This window comes from Amblyraja radiata, chromosome 21, assembly GCF_010909765.2.
Source record: "Amblyraja radiata isolate CabotCenter1 chromosome 21, sAmbRad1.1.pri, whole genome shotgun sequence".
Classification (NCBI taxonomy): Eukaryota; Metazoa; Chordata; class Chondrichthyes; order Rajiformes; family Rajidae; genus Amblyraja; species Amblyraja radiata.
In genome coordinates, this window is record NC_045976.1 from 17,451,509 (window position 1) to 17,473,226 (window position 21,718).

General features: G+C 39.1%; 1 protein-coding gene across 1 annotated transcript in view; it reads left to right on the forward strand.

The window, feature by feature from the left end:
* Positions 1-21,718, forward strand: part of LOC116984979 (mucin-2-like) — a 221,466-nt gene that overhangs the window by 166,569 nt on the left and 33,179 nt on the right. The window contains exons 78-84 of the mRNA XM_033039340.1: positions 2,570-2,617; positions 3,858-3,911; positions 4,141-4,188; positions 13,235-13,288; positions 13,507-13,554; positions 15,327-15,380; positions 15,608-15,655. Coding sequence (XP_032895231.1) covers positions 2,570-2,617; positions 3,858-3,911; positions 4,141-4,188; positions 13,235-13,288; positions 13,507-13,554; positions 15,327-15,380; positions 15,608-15,655 — 354 coding nt within the window. The remainder of the gene's footprint in view (positions 1-2,569; positions 2,618-3,857; positions 3,912-4,140; positions 4,189-13,234; positions 13,289-13,506; positions 13,555-15,326; positions 15,381-15,607; positions 15,656-21,718) is intronic.

Below are 21,718 nucleotides of genomic sequence, written 5' to 3' on the forward strand. Positions count from 1 at the left end.
CATAGGCCTTTCTTACATATGCTGTCACAGCGCACTGTAGTCTCTAAACAACAGTTCAGTAATTTTCCTTGCCTTTCATTTCAGAATAATATTGTTTTAAGCTGATAACTCGACACTAGCACTAGCAATAAATAAAAAGCGCAGCTTTCCAGCCCTTATCTCATTGGCCATGCTCAGCAGCACATCGGTGTCAATCTGGTGGACTCTTCCATCTTATCAACCTATGAAAACAAGAATACCAAATATTAACTTCACCACCTATGTCACCACTTTCAGGAGAGTTGATTGTGAAACACAACAGATTTTTTATTCCATAGAATGCTTGACAAAATCATTTATGGATGATGATTAATTGTGTTTGTTTGTATTCTTTCCCTTTGTTCTTTGTGTAATAAATTCAAAAAGTACTTCTGAAACAACCATTTGCTGCTGCGTTTCTAACTGTGCATGTGTTCATTTATATTTTTTCTTTTGATGCATTAATTACCAAATAGTTGACTCTCATTACACCTGAACGTCATTTATAAATAACCGTCTAGGGTGTCAGTCATCACTGCTGGGTATCAATCAACTACAATTTTTCCATTTTCCACCACCACCCCTGGCAATGTGTTCCAGACTCCCACCACCCTCTGTGCAAAAGAAAAACTTGCCCCACACATCTCAATTATTTTTCCCCCACTTCCCCCCACACCTTATAGCTATGCTTTCATGTGTTGGTCATTTCCACATTGTAGATTGGTTGATGCATGCATGATGCATATATAGGTTACCATCACTAACCCTGCCTTGCTGTATCATTTATATTAACACCTATTTCCTATGCTACGCAGTTCGATAGCAGACAGGATGCAGTGACTACTATCATGCTGTTAAGTCTGTATGTGGATTAAAGATTATCTTAAATTACGTGTTGTGTAGATGTCATATTTACACACACTGGGAAAAAAAGTTCTGAATTTGTATTCTATCTACGCCTCTCATAATTTTATAAACAGTACTTCTATCAAGTCTCTCCTCACTGGCTGAAGTTCCAGAGAACCTCTGGATGATGTTACTGAGATGGTTGTGTGAATCTGATTTCAAAATGCTCATCAACTTATCTACAAAATATTACCAGCATTTGATTGTAATTTAATACTTGGATCTTGCATGGATGGCAATACACAACTGACATTTTCTATTTGAATCTTTGACAGATTTCACCTAAAAATTGCCACTTTGTATATTGTGCTGGTTAATATTCTTCCATTTTCACTTTTCCGATGAAAGGAAATGGATTTAGCATTAGTAACCAATAATTTCCTATTTACGCTTAGGTAGAAAATAACTAATCAATGCATCCTCATCAACACTACTGGATTACTGTTGATTACAAATTCTTCAGTTTTGAATGTTTTTCTCTTTCTTACAACAGTGACAGAAAGTACAACAACAACTACACCTATTTCCACTTCATCAACTGGTAAGTGATGGATTCATTCAGCAGAAATGGAAAACGTTTGTGAGGTTAAAAATAAAAGCACATATAAATTTCAGAGATGAGTCAACAATTTTTATGGCCAATAGACTCGGGTTGAAATTTTACGTGAGTGGTGTGTAGTAATTTACACTGTAGCTTACTGATTTTGATTATTCTTTGAAAAGGCAAAGTTCTCCCATTAGATCCACGAGTGGCTCCCAGCCAACCAAATGCAGTTTCTTAAAAGCAGTGAGACAAATTAGCTTGAATTTTTTCACTCCAGCTATTGTAACTGTAATAATTATTTTTTCATTTTTTCTATGATTTATCTGTGAAACAACTAAGGACTTCAACATGTTCTGAGATGTGGGATGTTAAGGAGGTGTGCAACAGTTTTCAATGTTTTTCTTTGTTCCCCAGCAGTGACAACTACAACAAGTGGAACAACAACTGCATCCACGACAAAGTCGACAACAGGTAGGAGGTGACAGATCAATCTAATTATCAACTGATAACAATTTAGACCGTTTGGCATTTGAAACCATGGCACTGTTGTATAACAACACAGCAGCTAATCCCTCTCTTCTGCCTATTCCATACGGCACTGCCATTTTCATTATTTTAAAGATTTGGAAAAAGTAAGAACTCACTGCTGGTTATTATCATTTTTTGTTCTCTTCACATTCAGTACACCTACATGAGTAATACAAAAGCAAATCATTTCCAGACATGACTATTGAAATGTAGGGAGTGTCAGTTTGGATCAGAGTTTGCCTGTTAAGATTGAGATAAGGAGTTTCATCTCTTAAGGGGTTATGAATCATCCATGTACTCCACATCACAAAGCTGTGGTCGTTGAATCATCCTTCTTCTTTTTCCAGTTACAACTGCAAACTTACTAATCAACCCATGTACATTGAATAATATAGAAATGGACAAGATATTTCCCTATATCACATAATTTGAAGCAAGTGAGCATTGATTTGGATCAGAGTTTGCCTTACAGATCGAGATAAGAAGAAGTTTCACCTCTAAAGGGGTTATCAATCATCAGTGTACTCGACATCAGAAAGTTGTAGCGCTGAATTTTTATTTTTATTTTCCAAGGTACAACTACATCAACAACACATCACCCCCCTCCCAGTTCCCCATCTGGTAATTGAAGTATTTGTTCAAAAGTATTTGTTCAAATGCACGTTTCACTAGAAATGCAAGCACACGTCAATCCTTATTTAGAATATTCAACGTTGGAATTTTTGCGAAAGTAGTGCTCTGAGGCTGATATATTATGAATCGACAAATAGAGCAGTAGAGCACAGGACCAGACGCTTCAGTCCACCGTATCTGTTCCGAACATGAAGCACTTTCCATTTAAAAAAAAGTCACAAATCTTAATAAGGTAATCTCCATTACATTCTCCCCACTCATATTAGAGCTATTCCCTCTAGCCTTTAACATTTCTACCCTGGGAATAACACTCTACCCTATTTATGCCTCATGTATTTCCATACCCAACTATCAGGTGTCCCCTCAACTTCTGAAATTCTCGAGAAAACAATCCAATTTTATCCGACCGTCTAATACCTAATATTCTCAATTAAGCAACATTCTGTCAACCTGTTCCTTACACTCTCCAATGCCTTCAAATCTTTTTGCATGTGGAGACCAAAACTGTACGCAATACTTCATATACGGCCTAACCAAAGTTCTATAACGTTGTAAGCAAATCCTGACTTTTCCGGAACTCTGCCAATATTGGTGTGATCAGCAAACTTACTAATCAATCCATTAACTTCCCAGGCTTTTTGAATTGTATCGCAAACTGCACAACTTCCAGTATCAATCCTTGCTCGTTTCAATGTTGCACTCTGCATTTACAAAACAGATGCAATCTATGCACAGATTACAACACCATGTTCACTGTACTCTATGCATCTCTTCAGTGATCTATTATTATGTCAGAATAATTTTATAAGAGGAGGTGCAACTGATGGTTTGCTCCATGTTATAACCTTGCTATGTTGTATTTGTGAACTGCACGTTAATCATTACTTTTGGTATCCTCTCCACCATGTCTTGTTCAAGTGACTCTTTCTGATTAGTGGCAAATGGAGATAGTATTTTGGCGAGACGAGCAGGTTGAGTAAAACAAATCTTTATTTGTAAACGACAAGCAAAAAGAAATAAAGGAAAACTGCGTGCTGGGTCAGCCAAATATATTAAAGCTCCTGTTACCTGGATGGAGCTCGATCAACTGAGGAACCAAAAGCCTGCGAAAACACATCCTCGATCACGTGATGGAGCCAGCTAATAGCGAGCGATCACTTTGCCTCAAGCCACCACTGTGTTCCGCTACAGTATACAGCATTTTTTAATACTTTCCCTTGTTATCCAGCAGAGCCAACTACAACCAAAGTAACAACAACTCCCTCTACCAGTTCCACAATTGGTGAGTTTTTATTTCAGTAGAATCAACAAGTAATTACAAAAGCAAATGATGAGAGTATTTGACACAAATACATTAACATAAACTTGCATTTCAAGTTGCACCTGAAAAGTAGACAAAAAAAAATCAATGACCATATTGTCTAGTAAGGTTAATAAAGTTTTGAAAAATATCACATGAGTAAAGAGAGTTTCTTTTACCAATGTTGAAATTCTTACTTTTGTTTTCCCAGTTACAACTACATCAACAGAACATCCCCCTCCTCCCAGTTCCACACCTGGTAAGTGAAGGATTTGTTCAAATGACATCAGAAATGCATGTTCTACTAGAAATGCAAGCACATATCAATCCTTATTTAGTATTTTCAATGTTGCACCTTCTGCGAAAGTAGTACTCTTAGGCTGACATATTATAAATCGACAAATACAACAGCACAGCACAGGACCACAGTCCACAGTATCTCCAGTCCACAGTGCTGTGCCGAACATTTTATATAAAATGTTAAAAATCTTAATATGGTAATCTCAATTCCATTCTCCCCCACTCACCTTAAAGCTGTGCCCTCTAGGCTTTGACATTTCTGTCCTGGAAATAACACTCTACCCTATTTATGCATCTCATATTTCCAGACGCAACCATCAGGTGCTCCCTCAACTTCTGATCTTCTTGAGAAAACAATCCAATATTACCAACCGAACAACAAATACCTTACATTAGGCAGCAATCTGGTAAACCTGTCCTTTACACTCTCCAAAGCCTTCAAATGCTTCCTGTGTGCGGAGACAAAAACTGCACGCAATACTTCAAATGTGGCCTAACCAAAGAACAACAACACTGTAACATGACTTCCAAACTCTTTCAGAACTACAAAGAAAAACAAGGACAGCTTCAATTCTTGATTTAAAAAAATGTATACAACAATGACCCCAATCATCCCATTCCAACCACTCATTACTCTTGACTCAACCAAAATTATTTCTGAAATATTGGTCAAATATTTGGTGCAAAAATGCTCCAAAATAAGGCTCAGAATGCACCAGCGAGCATCTAAAACCCCAGAGCTTCCAGGGCCCTTAAGCGGGCGCTAGGTGCACTTATTTCACGTAAAAAGTTTGTATTTCTGCCATGCCACCCCCCTTTTTGAAAAGCTTCGTAAGGGCCTGGTGTATGTTATTTTTGAGTGTCATAGGCCTTTCTTACATATGCTGTCACAGCGCACTGTAGTCTCTAAACAACAGTTCCGTAATTTTCCTTGCCTTTCATTTCAGAATAATATTGTTTTACGCTGATAACTCGACACTAGCACTAGCAATAAATAAAAAGCACAGCTTTCCAGCCCTTATCTCATTGGCCATGCTCAGCAGCACATCGGTGTCAATCTGGTGGACTCTTCCATCTTATCAACCTATGAAAACAAGAATACCAAATATTAACTTCACCACCTATGTCACCACTTTCAGGAGAGTTGATTGTGAAACACAACAGATTTTTTATTCCATAGAATGCTTGACAAATTCATTTATGGATGATGATTAATTGTGTTTGTTTGTATTCTTTCCCTTTGTTCTTTGTCTAATAAATTGAAAAAGTGCTTCTGAAACAAACATTTGCTGCTGCGTTTCTAACTGTACATGTGTTCATTTATATTTTTTCTTTTGATGCATTAATTACCAAATAGTTGACTCTCATTACACCTGAACGTCATTTATAAATAACCGTCTAGGGTGTCAGTCATCACTGCTGGGTATCAATCAACTACAATTTTTCCAATTTCCACCACCACCCCTGGCAATGTGTTCCAGACTCCCACCACCCTCTGTGCAAAAGGAAAACTTGCCCCATCCATCTCAATTATTTTTCCCCCACTTCCCCCCACACCTTATAGCTATGCTTTCTTGTGTTGGTCATTTCCACATTGTAGATTGGTTGATGCATGCATGATGCATATATAGGTTACCATCACTAACCCTGCCTTGCTGTATCATTTATATTAACACCTACTTCCTATGCTACGCAGTTCGATAGCAGACAGGATGCAGTGACTACTATCATGCTGTTAAGTCTGTATGTGGATTAAAGATTATCTTAAATTACGTGTTGTGTAGATGTCATATTTACACACACTGGGAAAAAAAGTTCTGAATTTGTATTCTATCTACGCCTCTCATAATTTTATAAACAGTACTTCTATCAAGTCTCTCCTCACTGGCTGAAGTTCCAGAGAACCTCTGGATGATGTTACTGAGATGGTTGTGTGAATCTAATTTCAAAATGCTCATCAACTTATCTACAAAATATTACCAGCATTTGATTGTAATTTAATACTTGGATCTTGCATGGATGGCAATACACAATTGACATTTTCTATTTGAATCTTTGACAGATTTCACCTAAAAATTGCCACTTTGTATATTGTGCTGGTTAATATTCTTCCATTTTCACTTTTCCGATCAAAGGAAATGGATTTAGCATTAGTAACCAATAATTTCCTATTTACGCTTAGGTATAAAATAACTAATCAATGCATCCCCATCAACACTACTGGATTACTGTTGATTACAAATTCTTCAGTTTTGAATGTTTTTCTCTTTCTTACAACAGTGACAGAAAGTACAACAACAACTACACCTATTTCCACTTCATCAACTGGTAAGTGATGGATTCATTCAGCAGAAATGGAAAACGTTTGTGAGGTTAAAAATAAAAGCACATATAAATTTCAGAGATGAGTCAACAATTTTTATGGCCAATAGACTCGGGTTGAAATTTTACGTGAGTGGTGTGTAGTAATTTACACTGTAGCTTACTGATTTTGATTATTCTTTGAAAAGGCAAAGTTCTCCCATTAGATCCACGAGTGGCTCCCAGCCAACCAAATGCAGTTTCTTAAAAGCAGTGAGACAAATTAGCTTGAATTTTTTCGCTCCAGCTATTGTAACTGTAATAATTATTTTTTCACTTTTTCTATGATTTATCTGTGAAACAACTAAGGACTTCAACATGTTCTGAGATGTGGGATGTTAAGGAGGTGTGCAACAGTTTTCAATGTTTTTCTTTGTTCCCCAGCAGTGACAACTACAACAAGTGGAACAACAACTGCATCCACGACAAAGTCGACAACAGGTAGGAGGTGACAGATCAATCGAATTATCAACTGATCACACATTAGACCGTTTGGCATTTGAAACCATGGCACTGTTGTATAACAACACAGCAGCTAATCCCTCTCTTCTGCCTATTCCAAACGGCACTGCCATTTTCATTATTTTAAAGATTTGGAAAAAGTAAGAACTCACTGCTGGTTATTATCATTTTTTGTTCTCTTCACATTCAGTACATGTACATGAGTAATACAAAAGCAGATCATTTCCAGACATGACTATTGAAATGTAGGGAGTGTCGCTTTGGATCAGAGTTTTCGGTGTTGGTTTTCCCAGTTACAACTGCAAACTTACTAATCAACCCATGTACATTGAATAATATAGTAATGGACAAGATATTTCCCTATATCACATAATTTGAAGCAAGTGAGCATTGATTTGGATCAGAGTTTGCCTGTTACAGGTCGAGATAAGAAGAAGTTTCACCTCTAAAGGGGTTATCAATCATCAGTGTACTCGACATCAGAAAGCTGTAGCGCTGAATTTTTATTTTTATTTTCCCAGGTACAACTACATCAACAACACATCACCCCCCTCCCAGTACCCCATCTGGTAATTGAAGTATTGGTTCAAAAGTATTTGTTCAAATGCATGTTTCACTAGAAATGCAAGCACACGTCAATCCTTATTTAGAATATTCAACGTTGGTATTTTTGCGAAAGTAGTACTCTGAGGCTGATATATTATGAATCGACAAATAGAGCAGTAGAGCACAGGACCAGACGCTTCAGTCCACCGTATCTGTTCCGAACATGAAGCACTTTCCATTTAAAAAAAAGTCACAAATCTTAATAAGGTAATCTCCATTACATTCTCCCCACTCATATTAGAGCTATTCCCTCTAGCCTTTGACATTTATACCCTGGGAATAACACTCTACCCTATTTATGCCTCATGTATTTCCATACCCAACTATCAGGTGTCCCCTCAACTTCTGAAATTCTCGAGTAAACAATCCAATTTTGTCCGACTTCTTCTAATACCTAATATCCTCAATTTTACTTTGGAGTCACGTGAGTGACTACGTTAAGAACCCCGCTAGGACGCATGCGTGTCATATCGCTACACGCATTGCAACGAGTCACAGCAGGGGGAAGGATGCTCCCCTTTAGCGGCAGAATTTAAAAGCCGGGAACAGCAGGTAAGGAGACTCTGCGTTTTTCTCACTTACCTTGCAGGTGGAAAGATGGACAGATCCACGAGAAAGAAGGCTGCAAAAAAGCTGGCGGGGGAGAACCGCGGAGTTGCGGACATCCAGCAGCAACAGCAGCAGCCGACGGCACGCCAATCTCCCGAAATAGGAACAGCTGTGCCCGACTTCGCTCCCGCACCGGCGAAAGCTACTCCTCGGCCGGGCGGGAAAGCGAAGCAAAAAACGGACCGAATGCCAGACTCCGATGAGTCTGACTTTGAGCAGCCACGAGCGGCCAGTGCCCGTGAGCATTGGAGCAGGTTGGAGCGGCTGCAGGTAGACGAGCAGCCGCGAGCGGCCAGTGCCCATGAGCACCGGGGCCGGTTGGAGCGGCTGCAGGATCAGGAGCAGCCGCGAGTGGCCTATGCCCGAGAGCATAAGAGCCAGTTGGAGCGGCTGCTGGAGGAAATACTCCAAAGTGGCAGGCTCCGGGAGATGGAGGCTAGCCACAGTGGGCAATTAGTAAGCCCCACAGCAGTACCCCTTGTGGGGCTGCACAGTGTCTCTCCCTCATCAGAGGAGAGCACGGAGGGTCAATTCGGGGCTGACCCTGAAGAGGGCAGTGAACAACATACCCCCAGTATGCCTGGGGTGACAGAAAACATGCTGGACATGGTGTCCCAGTTTATCCAACCAAACAAAACTGGCCAAGACCTGGAGCCGAAAATAGCGGCAAGCATTGACTATATGTCATTTAACCAACTGCAGGCACTGGCACTTTCAGACACCATGGCACGACATTTACCTCCAGGGAACTGCAAGTCGCTAAATGTTCCCAGTGTAAACCAGTGCATCTGGAAACATGTGGGGACATCAATTAGAACCAGGCACTTGAAAATTCAGAAAGTCCTAAAAGTCCTAACGGCAGGAATTACAGCTTTTGCCCGCACATTGAAGGAGCAAAACATGACCCAAGACCACCAAGATGCACTGGCTTTACTCTGCAACTCACAATATGAGTTGAACAACATCAGGAAAAGTGCTATCCAACCAGCTTTAGACCCCAAATTTGCCGGCCTCTGTAAACCTGGAACCTCCAAACCGCCAATACTACTATTTGGAGGGGATTTACCAAAACAAGTCAAAGAACTTGATGAAGAGGCAAAAACACTGGGGCTCATAAAAGCAGCAACCAAAAGCTACTACGGCCAAAAATATCACCCCTACGGACCCCCCAGTCGGCCAATACAAACCGGAGCAAGCGCAAAAACCAGGAACACCCAACATCGGTCTTTTTTAGGCCATGGCCCAGACCGACCGTCCTGGAAAATGCGCAAGCCTTCAACACAAACCCAACAACAGACCCAGACAACGGCGCCTCAACGTCCACGGAGGATGCCAACGAAATAACACACCTATCACTGGTAACCATGGAGGTAGTTGGGTCTGGTTCCTTAAGAATTAAAGGGAGCATGAAAGTTGGTGGGAGATTACGATATTATTTGGATGCATGGAATAAGATAACTACTGACACTTACATTCTAAGCAGTATCCAGGGTTATACCATAGAATTTATACAAAAACATAACCCTCCAGTACAGCATGTACCGAACCGAATGTTCGTGCTCACAGGCATAGAACAATCTAAAGCACATGCTGAACTACAACGGCAATATAAAAAAGGAGTAATTGAACACACCCAACACGAATCACAGGAATTCGTGTCCAATATCTTTATAAAAAACAAGAAAGATGGTGGTTGCCGCATCATCATCGATTTAACTACTTTAAATACCTTTGTACAATATATTCATTTCAAGATGGAAACCTTTGTTACTGCTAATCAATTGATTTCCGAAGGCTACTACATGGCAAGCATCGATTTAAAAGATGCTTACTATACAGTACCCATAAGAGGTGACCACAGATGTTATTTAAAATTCAACTGGATGGGTCAGCATTGACAATACAGGGCACTACCTAATGGTCTGACATCAGCCCACAGGTTATTCACAAAAATTTTGAAACCAGCTCTAGCGTTACTGCGAAAACAAAAACACATGGTAATGGCATATCTAGATGACATATTTATTGTTGGCAAAACTTTGGAATTGACTAAACAAGCAGTAACAGCTACAAAACAATTGTTTGAAGAACTGGGATTTATCATCCATCCAGTTAAGTCTAAATTAACGCCTTCAACAAAAATGGATTATCTGGGGTTCACCATTAACTCAGTTCTCATGTCAGTGACTTTGCCGAAAGGAAAGGTTACAGCCTTAAAAGAGGCTTGCAGCGAAATCATTGACATCACCAAACCATCCATTAGACTGGTAGCTAGAATAATTGGGAAAATAGTGGCTGCATTTCCAGCCACACAATTTGGACCTTTACACTATCGAAATTTACAGAGAGCAAAAATAAGAGCACTCAAAATTAATGGTGGCCATTTTGACAGACCAATGAAGCTACCAACAGAGGCCATAATGGAACTAAAATGGTGGGAACACAACATCAAGTATTGTTCCAATCCACTAATTATCAGCAACCCGTCTATGGCACTACAAACTGATGCCAGTGCACTTGGTTGGGGAGCTACCAATTCCATCTCCAGCTGTGGAGGGAGATGGAATGCACAGGAGGCATCATTATTAAAAACACTGGGCATAAACTACCTGGAAATGTTAAGTGCATTCCATGGCCTTAAGTCATATTGTTCTGGGTTAAATCACGAGCATGTTAGACTACAAATTGACAACACCACCGTGGTAGCATATATCAACCATATGGGTGGAAATAAATCGACATCATGTGACAATCTGGCCAACACAATTTGGCAATGGTGTATCCAGAGAAATATTTGGATATCAGCTACCTACTTACCAGGTAAACTAAATTTAGTGGCAGACACCAGGTCACGCAAATTCAATGAAAACACTGAATGGATGTTGGATAAAAATGTATTTGCTGAAATTACAGCATCGTATGGAACACCAGATATCGATCGTTTTGCATCCAGGCTCAATCACCAGTTATCAAATTATGTTTCATGGGAACCAGACCCTGGGGCAGCAGCAACAGATGCATTTTCGCTGCATTGGGGGAAATTGTTTATTTATGCATTCCCTCCTTTCTACCTCATGAGTCGGGTATTAAGGAAAATACAACAAGACTCTGCGTCTGATATTTTGATAGTACCCGATTGGCCTACTCAACCATGGTTCCCGGTGATACTAGACATGGTATTAAAACCATGCATCACCATCCATCATAGACCAAGTTTACTGGTCCATCCGGTAACACAGGAAAGTCACCCCTGTCATAATCATACAAACCTATTAATTTGTAGAATTTGAAAGCGCCACTACAACACCTGGGACTGACGGACCGAACAATGGATATGATTGCATCGGCCCACAGACAGTCCACCAAAAAACAGTACTTGGTGCACATCAAAAAATGGGGGAGTACTGTCACGACAATAACCTCAACCACAGATCAAACAACATTCCGTCTGTTCTGGAATTTCTGGCAATATAATATATGGAACATACAAGAATCATCAGAGGCAAAGAAATGGCACTGTTAATCAGCCACAAACAGCCACATAAAAAAGTGACAGTCCAGACCATCTCAAGATGGCTAAAACAGGTCGTAATAAAGGCGGGAGTAGATACTAACATTTTTAAATCTCACTCCACCAGGGCTGCAGCTACATCAGCAGCAATACAGTTGGATGTTCCAATGGACCAAATCCTCAAGACTGCAGGATGGTCAACGGAAAGAACGTTCCAACGATTTTATAATAAAACAGTCATTGAACCTGGAACATTTGCAGAAACACTTTTAAGTTCTGTAATATGATTTTACCCCATAAATAGGGGCTATGATTTGGTGTTAATAAAATTTTCGTTGTTTCAATATCATATTGATATCTAATGATGTTAACACTATTCTCCCCATAATCAAGGCAGATGTGATGCATGGACTCGTTTCCATGGCATGAAATCCCAGAGCTTTAAAATCTTCACGTAGTCACTCACGTGACTCCGAAGTAAAATAGTAAGATTAAACGAGAACTTACCAGTTTGAAGTTTGATCTTTATTTTATGAGGAGTAACGTTGAGGGAATACGTGCCCTCCGCTCCCACCCTTGATCATATACTCAACTGATATCTCTTCTCTAATCTTACTATGTTTAGTCATTACAGTTATCTGTGATTTCACACCGCTGCTTTGAAGAATGACACGCATGCGTCCTCGCGGGGATCTTCACGTATTCCCTCAACGTTACTCCTCATAAAATAAAGATCAAACTGATAAGTTCTCGTTTAATCTTACTATTAAGCAGCATTCTGTCAACCTGTTCCTTACACTCTCCAATGCCTTCAAATCTTTTTGCATGTGGAGACCAAAACTGTACGCAATACTTCATATGCGGCCTAACCAAAGTTCTATAAAGTTGTAACCGCAAATCCTGACTCTTCCGGAACTCTGCCAATATTGGTGTGATCAGCAAACTTACTAATCAATCCATCTACATTAACTTCCCAGGCTTTTTGAATTGTATCGCAAACTGCAAAACTTACAGCATCAATCCTTGCTCATTTCAATGTTGCACACTGCATTTACAAAACTGATGCAATCTATGCACAGATTACAACACCATGTTCACTGTACTCTATGCATCTCTTCAGTGATCTATTATTATGTCTTGTTCAAGTGACTCTTTCTGATTAGTGGCAAATGGAGATAGTATTTTGGCGAGACGAGCAGGTTGAGTAAAACAAATCTTTATTTGTAAACGGTAAACAAAAAGAAATATAGGAAAACTGCGTGCTGGGTCAGCCAAATATATTAAAGCTCCTGTTACCTGGATGGAGCTCGATCAACTGAGGAACCAAAAGCCTGCGAAAACACATCCGCTATCACGTGATGAAGCCAGCTAATAGCGAGCGATCACTTTGCCTCAAGCCACCACTGTGTTCCGCTACAGTATACAGCATGTTTTAATACTTTCCCTTGTTATCCAGCAGAGCCAACTACAACCAAAGTAACAACAACTCCCTCTACCAGTTCCACAATTGGTGAGTTTTTATTTCAGTAGAATCAACAAGTAATTACAAAAGCAAACGATGAGAGTATTTGGCTCAAATACATTAACATAAACTTGAATTTCAAGTTGCATCTGAAAAGTAGACAAAAAAATCAATGACCATATTGTCCAGTAAGGTCAATAACGTTTTGAAAAATATCACATGAGCTTCTTTTACCAATGTTGAAATTCTTACTTTTGTTTTCCCAGTTACAACTACATCAACAGAACATCCCCCTCCTCCCAGTTCCACACCTGGTAAGTGAAGTATTTGTTCAAATGACATCAGAAATGCATGTTCTACTAGAAATGCAAGCACATATCAATCCTTATTTAGTATTTTCAATGTTGCACCTTTTGCGAAAGTAGTACTCTTATAGGCCATTCTCACATTGCGAGTTGAGACAAGAGGTACCCCGAGTGAAAGACTCGTGGTTGTGTACGAGATTGCAAGTGTATGATCAAGAGTTTAACCGAGTTCCTACGGGTATGACAAGTTTGCCGTTTACTTGTCATTTCTGCGATGTTCCAAGTTCGACTCCCGAGTTACTCTTGAGCCAATCCTGATTGAAGGTTTGTTTTAATAAGCAACAGTGTTATGTTTTAATAAGCAACACTGTTAAAGGAGACCTCTCCATCATGTGGCTTTGTTTTAAAGATATAATTCAGAATGCCCGCATCTATTGATGTGACCTACAAAGGGAAAATGCGCACCATCCAGTGCCAGAGCAGTTATACTTATGATTTGTTTGAAACACACAGGTTTGATATGTTTTAATTGAATTTACTGCCATGTCTACACACTGCGGGGAGACGGGAGATTAAATCTTTGAATGTGGACGGATGTGCACATCAGATTGTTGTGAGACGGAGCTCAGGGTTCACCTCCTGAGTTGCTTCGGTGCCCAGGCGTGAGTTGAGATGGAGAGGTTGGGGGGGGGGGGGAGCACATGTCAATCCTTATTTAGAATATTCAACGTTGGAATTTTTGCGAAAGTAGTACTCTGAGGCTGATATATTATGAATCGACAAATAGAGCAGTAGAGCACAGGACCAGACGCTTCAGTCCACCGTATCTGTTCCGACCATGAAGCACTTTCCATTTATAAAAAAGTTACAAATCTTAATAAGGTAATCTCCATTACATTCTCCCCACTTATATTAGAGCTATTCCTTCTAGCCTTTGACATTTCTACCCTGGGAATAACACTCTACCCTATTTATGTCTCATGTATTTCCATACCCAACTATCAGGTGTCCCCTCAACTTCTGAAATTCTCGAGAAAACAATCCAATTTTGTCCAACTTCTTCTAATACCTAATATCCTCAATTAAGCAGCATTCTGTAAACCTGTTCCTTACACTCTCCAATGCCTTCAAATCTTTTTGCATGTGGAGACCAAAACTGTACGCAATACTTCATATGCGGCCTAACCAAAGTTCTATAAAGTTGTAACCGCAAATCCTGACTCTTCCGGAACTCTGCCAATATTGGTGTGATCAGCAAACTTACTAATCAATCCATCTACATTAACTTCCCAGGCTTTTTGAATTGTATCGCAAACTGCAAAACTTACAGCATCAATCCTTGCTCGTTTCAATGTTGCACTTTCATAAGCAAACTGATGGTTTGCTCCATGTTATAACCTTGCTATGTTGTATTTGTGAACTGCACTTTAATCATTACTTTTGGTATCCTCTCCACCATGTCTTGTTCAAGTGACTCTTTCTGATTAGTGGCAAATGGAGATAGTATTTTGGCGAGACGAGCAGGTTGAGTAAAACAAATCTTTATTTGTAAACGACAAACAAAAAGAAATATAGGAAAACTGTGTGCTGGGTCAGCCAAATATATTAAAGCTCCTGTTACCTGGATGGAGCTCGATCAACTGAGGAACCAAAAGCCTGCGAAAACACATCCGCGATCACGTGATGGAGCCAGCTAATCGCGAGCGATCACTTTGCCTCAAGCCACCACTAGGTTCCGCTACAGTATACAGCATTTTTTAATACTTTCCCTTGTTATCCAGCAGAGCCAACTACAACCAAAGTAACAACAACTCCCTCTATCAGTTCCACAATTGGTGAGTTTTTATTTCAGTAGAAGCAACAAGTAATTACAAAAGCAAATGATGAGAGTATTTGACTCAAATATATTAACATAAACTTGCATTTCAAGTTGCATCTGAAAAGTAGACAAAAAAATCAATGACCATATTGTCTAATAAGGTCAATAAAGTTTTGAAAAATATCACACGAGTAAAGAGAGTTTCTTTTACCAATGTTGAAATTCTTACTTTTGTTTTCCCAGTTACAACTACATCAACAGAACATCCCCCTCCTCCCAATTCCACACCTGGTAAGTGATGTATTTAATAATAATAATAATAATAATAATAATAATAATAATAATAATAATAATAATAATAATAATAATAATAATAATAATAATAATAATAATAATAATAATAATTAACTTTATTACGGACTCAAGGTCCAGACAAGGGGCAACATTACATTAAAAATGCATTGCATATCAAATATCATAAATATATATAAAATCATGGTATATCACATAAAAACATCATAATTTATATTTAACAAAAACCCAGAATACTTAAGTTAAAAATCCAGATTAAAAGATGATCAATGTCCTACAACGAGACAACGATACCAGTGTCTCCACAACTGGGATTCGTAACGTGTAGTGCTAACCCTTATGTTTGTCAAGGCCACAATAAGCACATTTTTAGAGTCATTTATCCTGCAAATGAATTTATACATGTGGTGTCTTAGGATAGCTTCTAAAGTACTGACTCCTGCAGCCACAAACATATTACTGGCTCTACACCATCTAGGTTGCCTTAGCAGTGTTCTCATGGCATCATTATATGCCACCTTTAGTCTCTGCATACTTGTCTTTAAATAGTTCGACTACAGGTGCGCAGTGTAGAGGGGTGTGCAGTATGCTCTAAATAGCGACATCTTCACCACATCTGCACACGCACCAAATTTACGCAAGAGGATATTTGCCTGTACATACAGCATGCGTCGTTGCCTATAAATATACTCATCATCTGTCATTTGTTCTGTAATAATATGCCCTAGATATTTTATCTTATTACAGACACTAAGATTGTTGTCAGACAATTTAAAAACAGGATATTTTAGGTATTTATCCTCTTTGGTTCTACAGACCATAACAGCACTCTTACTAGCATTATATTTAATGGCATGTTCCACACCATACACGGAACATATAGTAAGGAGCTGCTGGAGACCAGCGCTAGATGGACTAAAGACCACAAGATCATCTGCATACATAATATGGTTCACTAAAATATTACCAATCACGCACCCAGTGTTACAGGCGTTCAATTGTTTAGACAGATCATCAATATATAGATTAAAAAGGACTGGGGACAAAATTCCCCCTTGTCTAACACCATTGCTAACCCCAAATGGGGCTGAGACCCTATTGCCCCATTTTATTTGCATAGTCTGGTGGGCATACCAGTAGGCCAGAATTCTAACAATGTATTCAGGCACCCCTCTTTGACTCATTTTACCAAACAGCTTTCTGTGATTAACACGGTCAAAGGCTTTGGAAGCATCAATAAAGCACATAAGGATTGAAGAGTTTTATCCTCTATATTTGTTTACAATCTCCTTTAGGGCATATATGCATAAGTCAGTGCCATGTTTAGCTTTAAAGCCAAACTGGTTATCTGTGGAGTTAACAAACTCATTTATTCTATCCAGCAGAACTCTTTCTAAGACTTTTGACAATATGCTGGCTAAAGCTATGGGCCTGTAATTATTTAGGCTGCCTACTTTACCAGCTTTGTCCTTAATGACCGGCACTAACAGGACAGACAACATTGAGTCTGGTAACAAGCCATGAATCATAAAGCCAGTAAAACAAATAGCTAGGAGAGGAGCTATCCTCATACTCGCATACTTAAGATGTTCAGCAGAGATATGATTCAAGCCACTTGCTTTGTTGTTGGACAGCTTGTTCATGGCATGATACACCTCATGTGACATAATCACCATGTGCTATAATGTTGTCGCCATAACTCCGCGATATTAGCTGTTCCGGAGATTCCATCTACAGTACATGGTAGAGATGTTTTGCAACTGCTAAGAGCTCTCACATCCTTCCAAAAATCTGCAGCATTGTTAATTAGCAGCTTCTTAGCCATGGAATCAGCCCTCATAGCTTGCTCATTTTTACAGATGAAGCGAACAGCATACTTATACCTTGCATTAGTGAGCTTCTTGTGCTCAAACACAGGCCCCTGTCTGGGTCTACCTGCCATAGCCCATGATTTGGTGGCTTTACGGGCTTCAGTATGATACTCAGCTACACACTTATTCCAGCCAGGTCTGATGTTATGTGTCTTATTTTTATGCTTGCAGTAGGGCTCACTGCCTACATATTAGGCGCTTACTATATCATTATACATGGAGCAGATATCTCTCCTATGTTTCATATCTTTACAATTAACATTGCTACATATTATTGCATCTTTAGGTAGATGAATATTGCTTAAGGATTTATCTGTATGGGCATAATAGGCTAGGATGTCTTCCTTTGTAAGCGCTGACCAGTCCAGTTTTTCTGTATTAAAGCTATTTCTATCTCTGGATACCACAGGTATGTGTTCAACATTTATTGTCATAGCAACAGGTATATGATCAGTCATTGCTGCCCCGTACAGAATGCTCATACACCCCAATGAGGCATGTGCATCAGCTGTACTAATACAGTGGTCCAGCCATGATGTGGTGTGCCAGGCCTCACTAATATAAGTATAGCTATCTGTAGGTAAAAGCACTTTGCTTGACAATATTAAATTATTATCTTGACAGAACTGAGCCATATGATTGGCAAATAATGAGTTACTATCTGAGATATCTGCATTCATATCCCCAATGACATATACACTACAATAATTATTGTTTTGAATGAAAGAATGTATGAAAGCAAGTCTATTTAAATATTCATCCTCATTCTGATGGCATTCATAGGGTGTATATATATTCAGGATAACAAATTCCTTGTCGTTGTGAGTAAAGTGTATGGCAATGCACCAGACAACATCAAGCCGAATCACATTTACTGATGGGTCAAGCTTCTTGTTCCATAGAATAGCCACACCACCTGGTATCCTACCTCTGACTATTCCCATGCCAAGGTCAGTTGTAGACTCCCCAGCCCCATGAAAGTTGTCATTGAGAGAATTGAGTTTGTCCAAGCCAAGTTCGCTAAGAATGTCTCTTGCATACATAGTATGTCACAGTTCTCCAGGAGGTTGTCAACAACATCACTTTTGACTCAACCAAAATTATTTCTGAAATATTGGTCAAAAATTTGGTGCAAAAATGCTCCAAAATAAGGCTCAGAATGCACCAGCGAGCATCTAAAATGCCAGAGCTTCCAGGGCCCTTAAGCGGGCGCTACGTGCACTTATTTCACATAAAATTTTGTAATCCTGCCATGCCACCCCCCTTTTTGAAAAGCTTCGTAAGGGCCTGGTGTATGTTATTTTTGACACTGTCATAGGCCTTTCTTACATATGCTGTCACAACGCACTGTAGTCTCTAAACAACAGTTCAGTAATTTTCCTTGCCTTTCATTTCTGAATAATATTGTTTTAAGCTGATAACTCGACAGTAGCACTGGCAATAAATAAAAAGCGCAGCTTTCCAGCCCCATCGCGCCCACAACGACAGATGGCACAATGGGCTAAGTGTTCGGCTGGCAACCGGAAGGTAGCTGGTTCGAATCCCGCTTGGAGTGCATACTGTCGTTGTGTCCTTGGGCAAGACACTTCACCCACCTTTGCCTGTGTGTGTCCTTGGGCAAGACACTTCACCCACCTTTGCCTGTGTGTGTGGATGTAATTATGTGAAGCACTTTGGGGTCAATGCAAGTTGACTAAAAATGTGCTATATAAATAAAGAAATTTAATTTAATTTAATTTTTTAATTTATCTCATTGGCCATGCTCAGCAGCACATCGGTGTCAATCTGGTGGACTCTTCCATCTTATCAACCTATGAAAACAAGAATACCAAATATTAACTTCACCACCTATGTCACCACTTTCAGGAGCGTTGATTGTGAAACACAACAGATTTTTTATTCCATAGAATGCTTGACAAAATCATTTATGGATGATGATTAATTGTATTTGTTTGTATTCTTTCCCTTTGTTCTTTGTCTAATAAATTGAAAAAGTGCTTAGGAAACAAACATTTGCTGCTGCGTTTCTAACTGTGCATGTGTTCATTTATATTTTTCTTTTGATGCATTAATTACCAAATAGTTGACTCTCATTACACCTGAACGTCATTTATAAATAACCGTCTAGGGTGTCAGTCATCACTGCTGGGTATCAATCAACTACAAATTTTCCATTTTCCACCACCACCCCTGGCAATGTGTTCCAGACTCCCACCACCCTCTGTGCAAAAGAAAAACTTGCCCCATCCATCTCAATTATTTTTCCCCCACTTCCCCCCACGCCTTATAGCTATGCTTTCTTGTGTTGGTCATTTCCACATTGTAGATTGGTTGATGCATGCATGATGCATATATAGGTTACCATCACTAACCCTGCCTTGCTGTATCATTTATATTAACACCTACTTCCTATGCTACGCAGTTCGATAGCAGACAGGATGCAGTGACTACTATCATGCTGTTAAGTCTGTATGTGGATTAAAGATTATCTTAAATTATGTGTTGTGTAGATGTCATATTTACACACACTGGGAAAAAAAGTTCTGAATTTGTATTCTATCTACGCCTCTCATAATTTTATAAACAGTACTTCTATCAAGTCTCTCCTCACCGGCTGAAGTTCCAGAGAACCTTTGGATGATGTTACTGAGATGGTTGTGTGAATCTGATTTCAAAATGCTCATCAACTTATCTACAAAATATTACCAGCATTTGATTGTAATTTAATACTTGGATCTTGCATGGATGGCAATACACAATTGACATTTTCTATTTGAATCTTTGACAGATTTCACCTAAAAATTGCCACTTTGTATATTGTGCTGGTTAATATTCTTCCATTTTCACTTTTCCGATCAAAGGAAATGGATTTAGCATTAGTAACCAATAATTTCCTATTTACGCTTAGGTATAAAATAACTAATCAATGCATCCCCATCAACACTACTGGATTACTGTTGATTACAAATTCTTCAGTTTTGAATGTTTTTCTCTTTCTTACAACAGTGACAGAAAGTACAACAACAACTACACCCATTTCCACTTCATCAACTGGTAAGTGATGGATTCATTCAGCAGAAATGGAAAACGTTTGTGTGGTTAAAAATAAAAACACATATAAATTTCAGAGATGAGTCAACAATTTTTATGGCCAATAGACTCGGGTTGAAATTTTACTTGAGTGGTGTGTAGTAATTTACACTGTAGCTTACTGATTTTGATTATTCTTTGAAAAGGCAAAGTTCTCCCATTAGATCCACGAGTGGCTCCCATCCAACCAAATGCAGTTTCTTAAAAGCAGTGAGACAAATTAGCTTGAATTTATAGCTCCAGCTATTGTAACTGTAATAATTTTTTTTCACATCTGTGAAACAACTAAGGACTTCAACATGTTCTGAGATGTGGGATGTTAAGGAGGTGTGCAGCAGTTTTCAATGTTTTTCTTTGTTCCCCAGCAGTGACAACTACAACAAGTGGAACAACAACTGCATCCACGACAAAGCCGACAACAGGTAGGAGGTGACAGATCAATCGAATTATCAACTGATAACACATTGTCACCACAGCGATGAATGCTGTGGTGGATGTTTGTGTTAAATTTTTATTGTGTTTTTGTTTGTTCTTTCTCATTGTACCGCTGCTGGCAAATTTATTTCACTTGCACTTTATGTGCAATGTGACGAATAAAACCGTATTGTATTGTATTGTATTAGACCATTTGGCATTTGAAACCATGGTACTGTTGTATAACAACACAGCAGCTAATCCCTCTCTTCTGCCTATTCCATACGGCACTGGCATTTTCATTATTTTAAAGATTTGGAAAAAGTAAGAACTCACTGCTGGTTATTATCATTTTTTGTTCTCTCCACATTCAGTACACCTACATGAGTAATACAAAAGCAGATCATTTCCAGACATGACTATTGAAATGTAGGGAGTGTCGGTTAGGATCAGAGTTTGCCTGTTAAGATTGAGATAAGGAGTTTCATCTCTTAAGGGGTTATGAATCATCCATGTACTCCACATCACAAAGCTGTGGCAGTTGAAAATTTCTTCTTCTTTTCCCAGTTACAACTGCAAACTTACTAATCAACCCATGTACATTGAATAATATAGAAATGGACAAGATATATCCCTATATCACATAATTTGAAGCAAGTGAGCATTG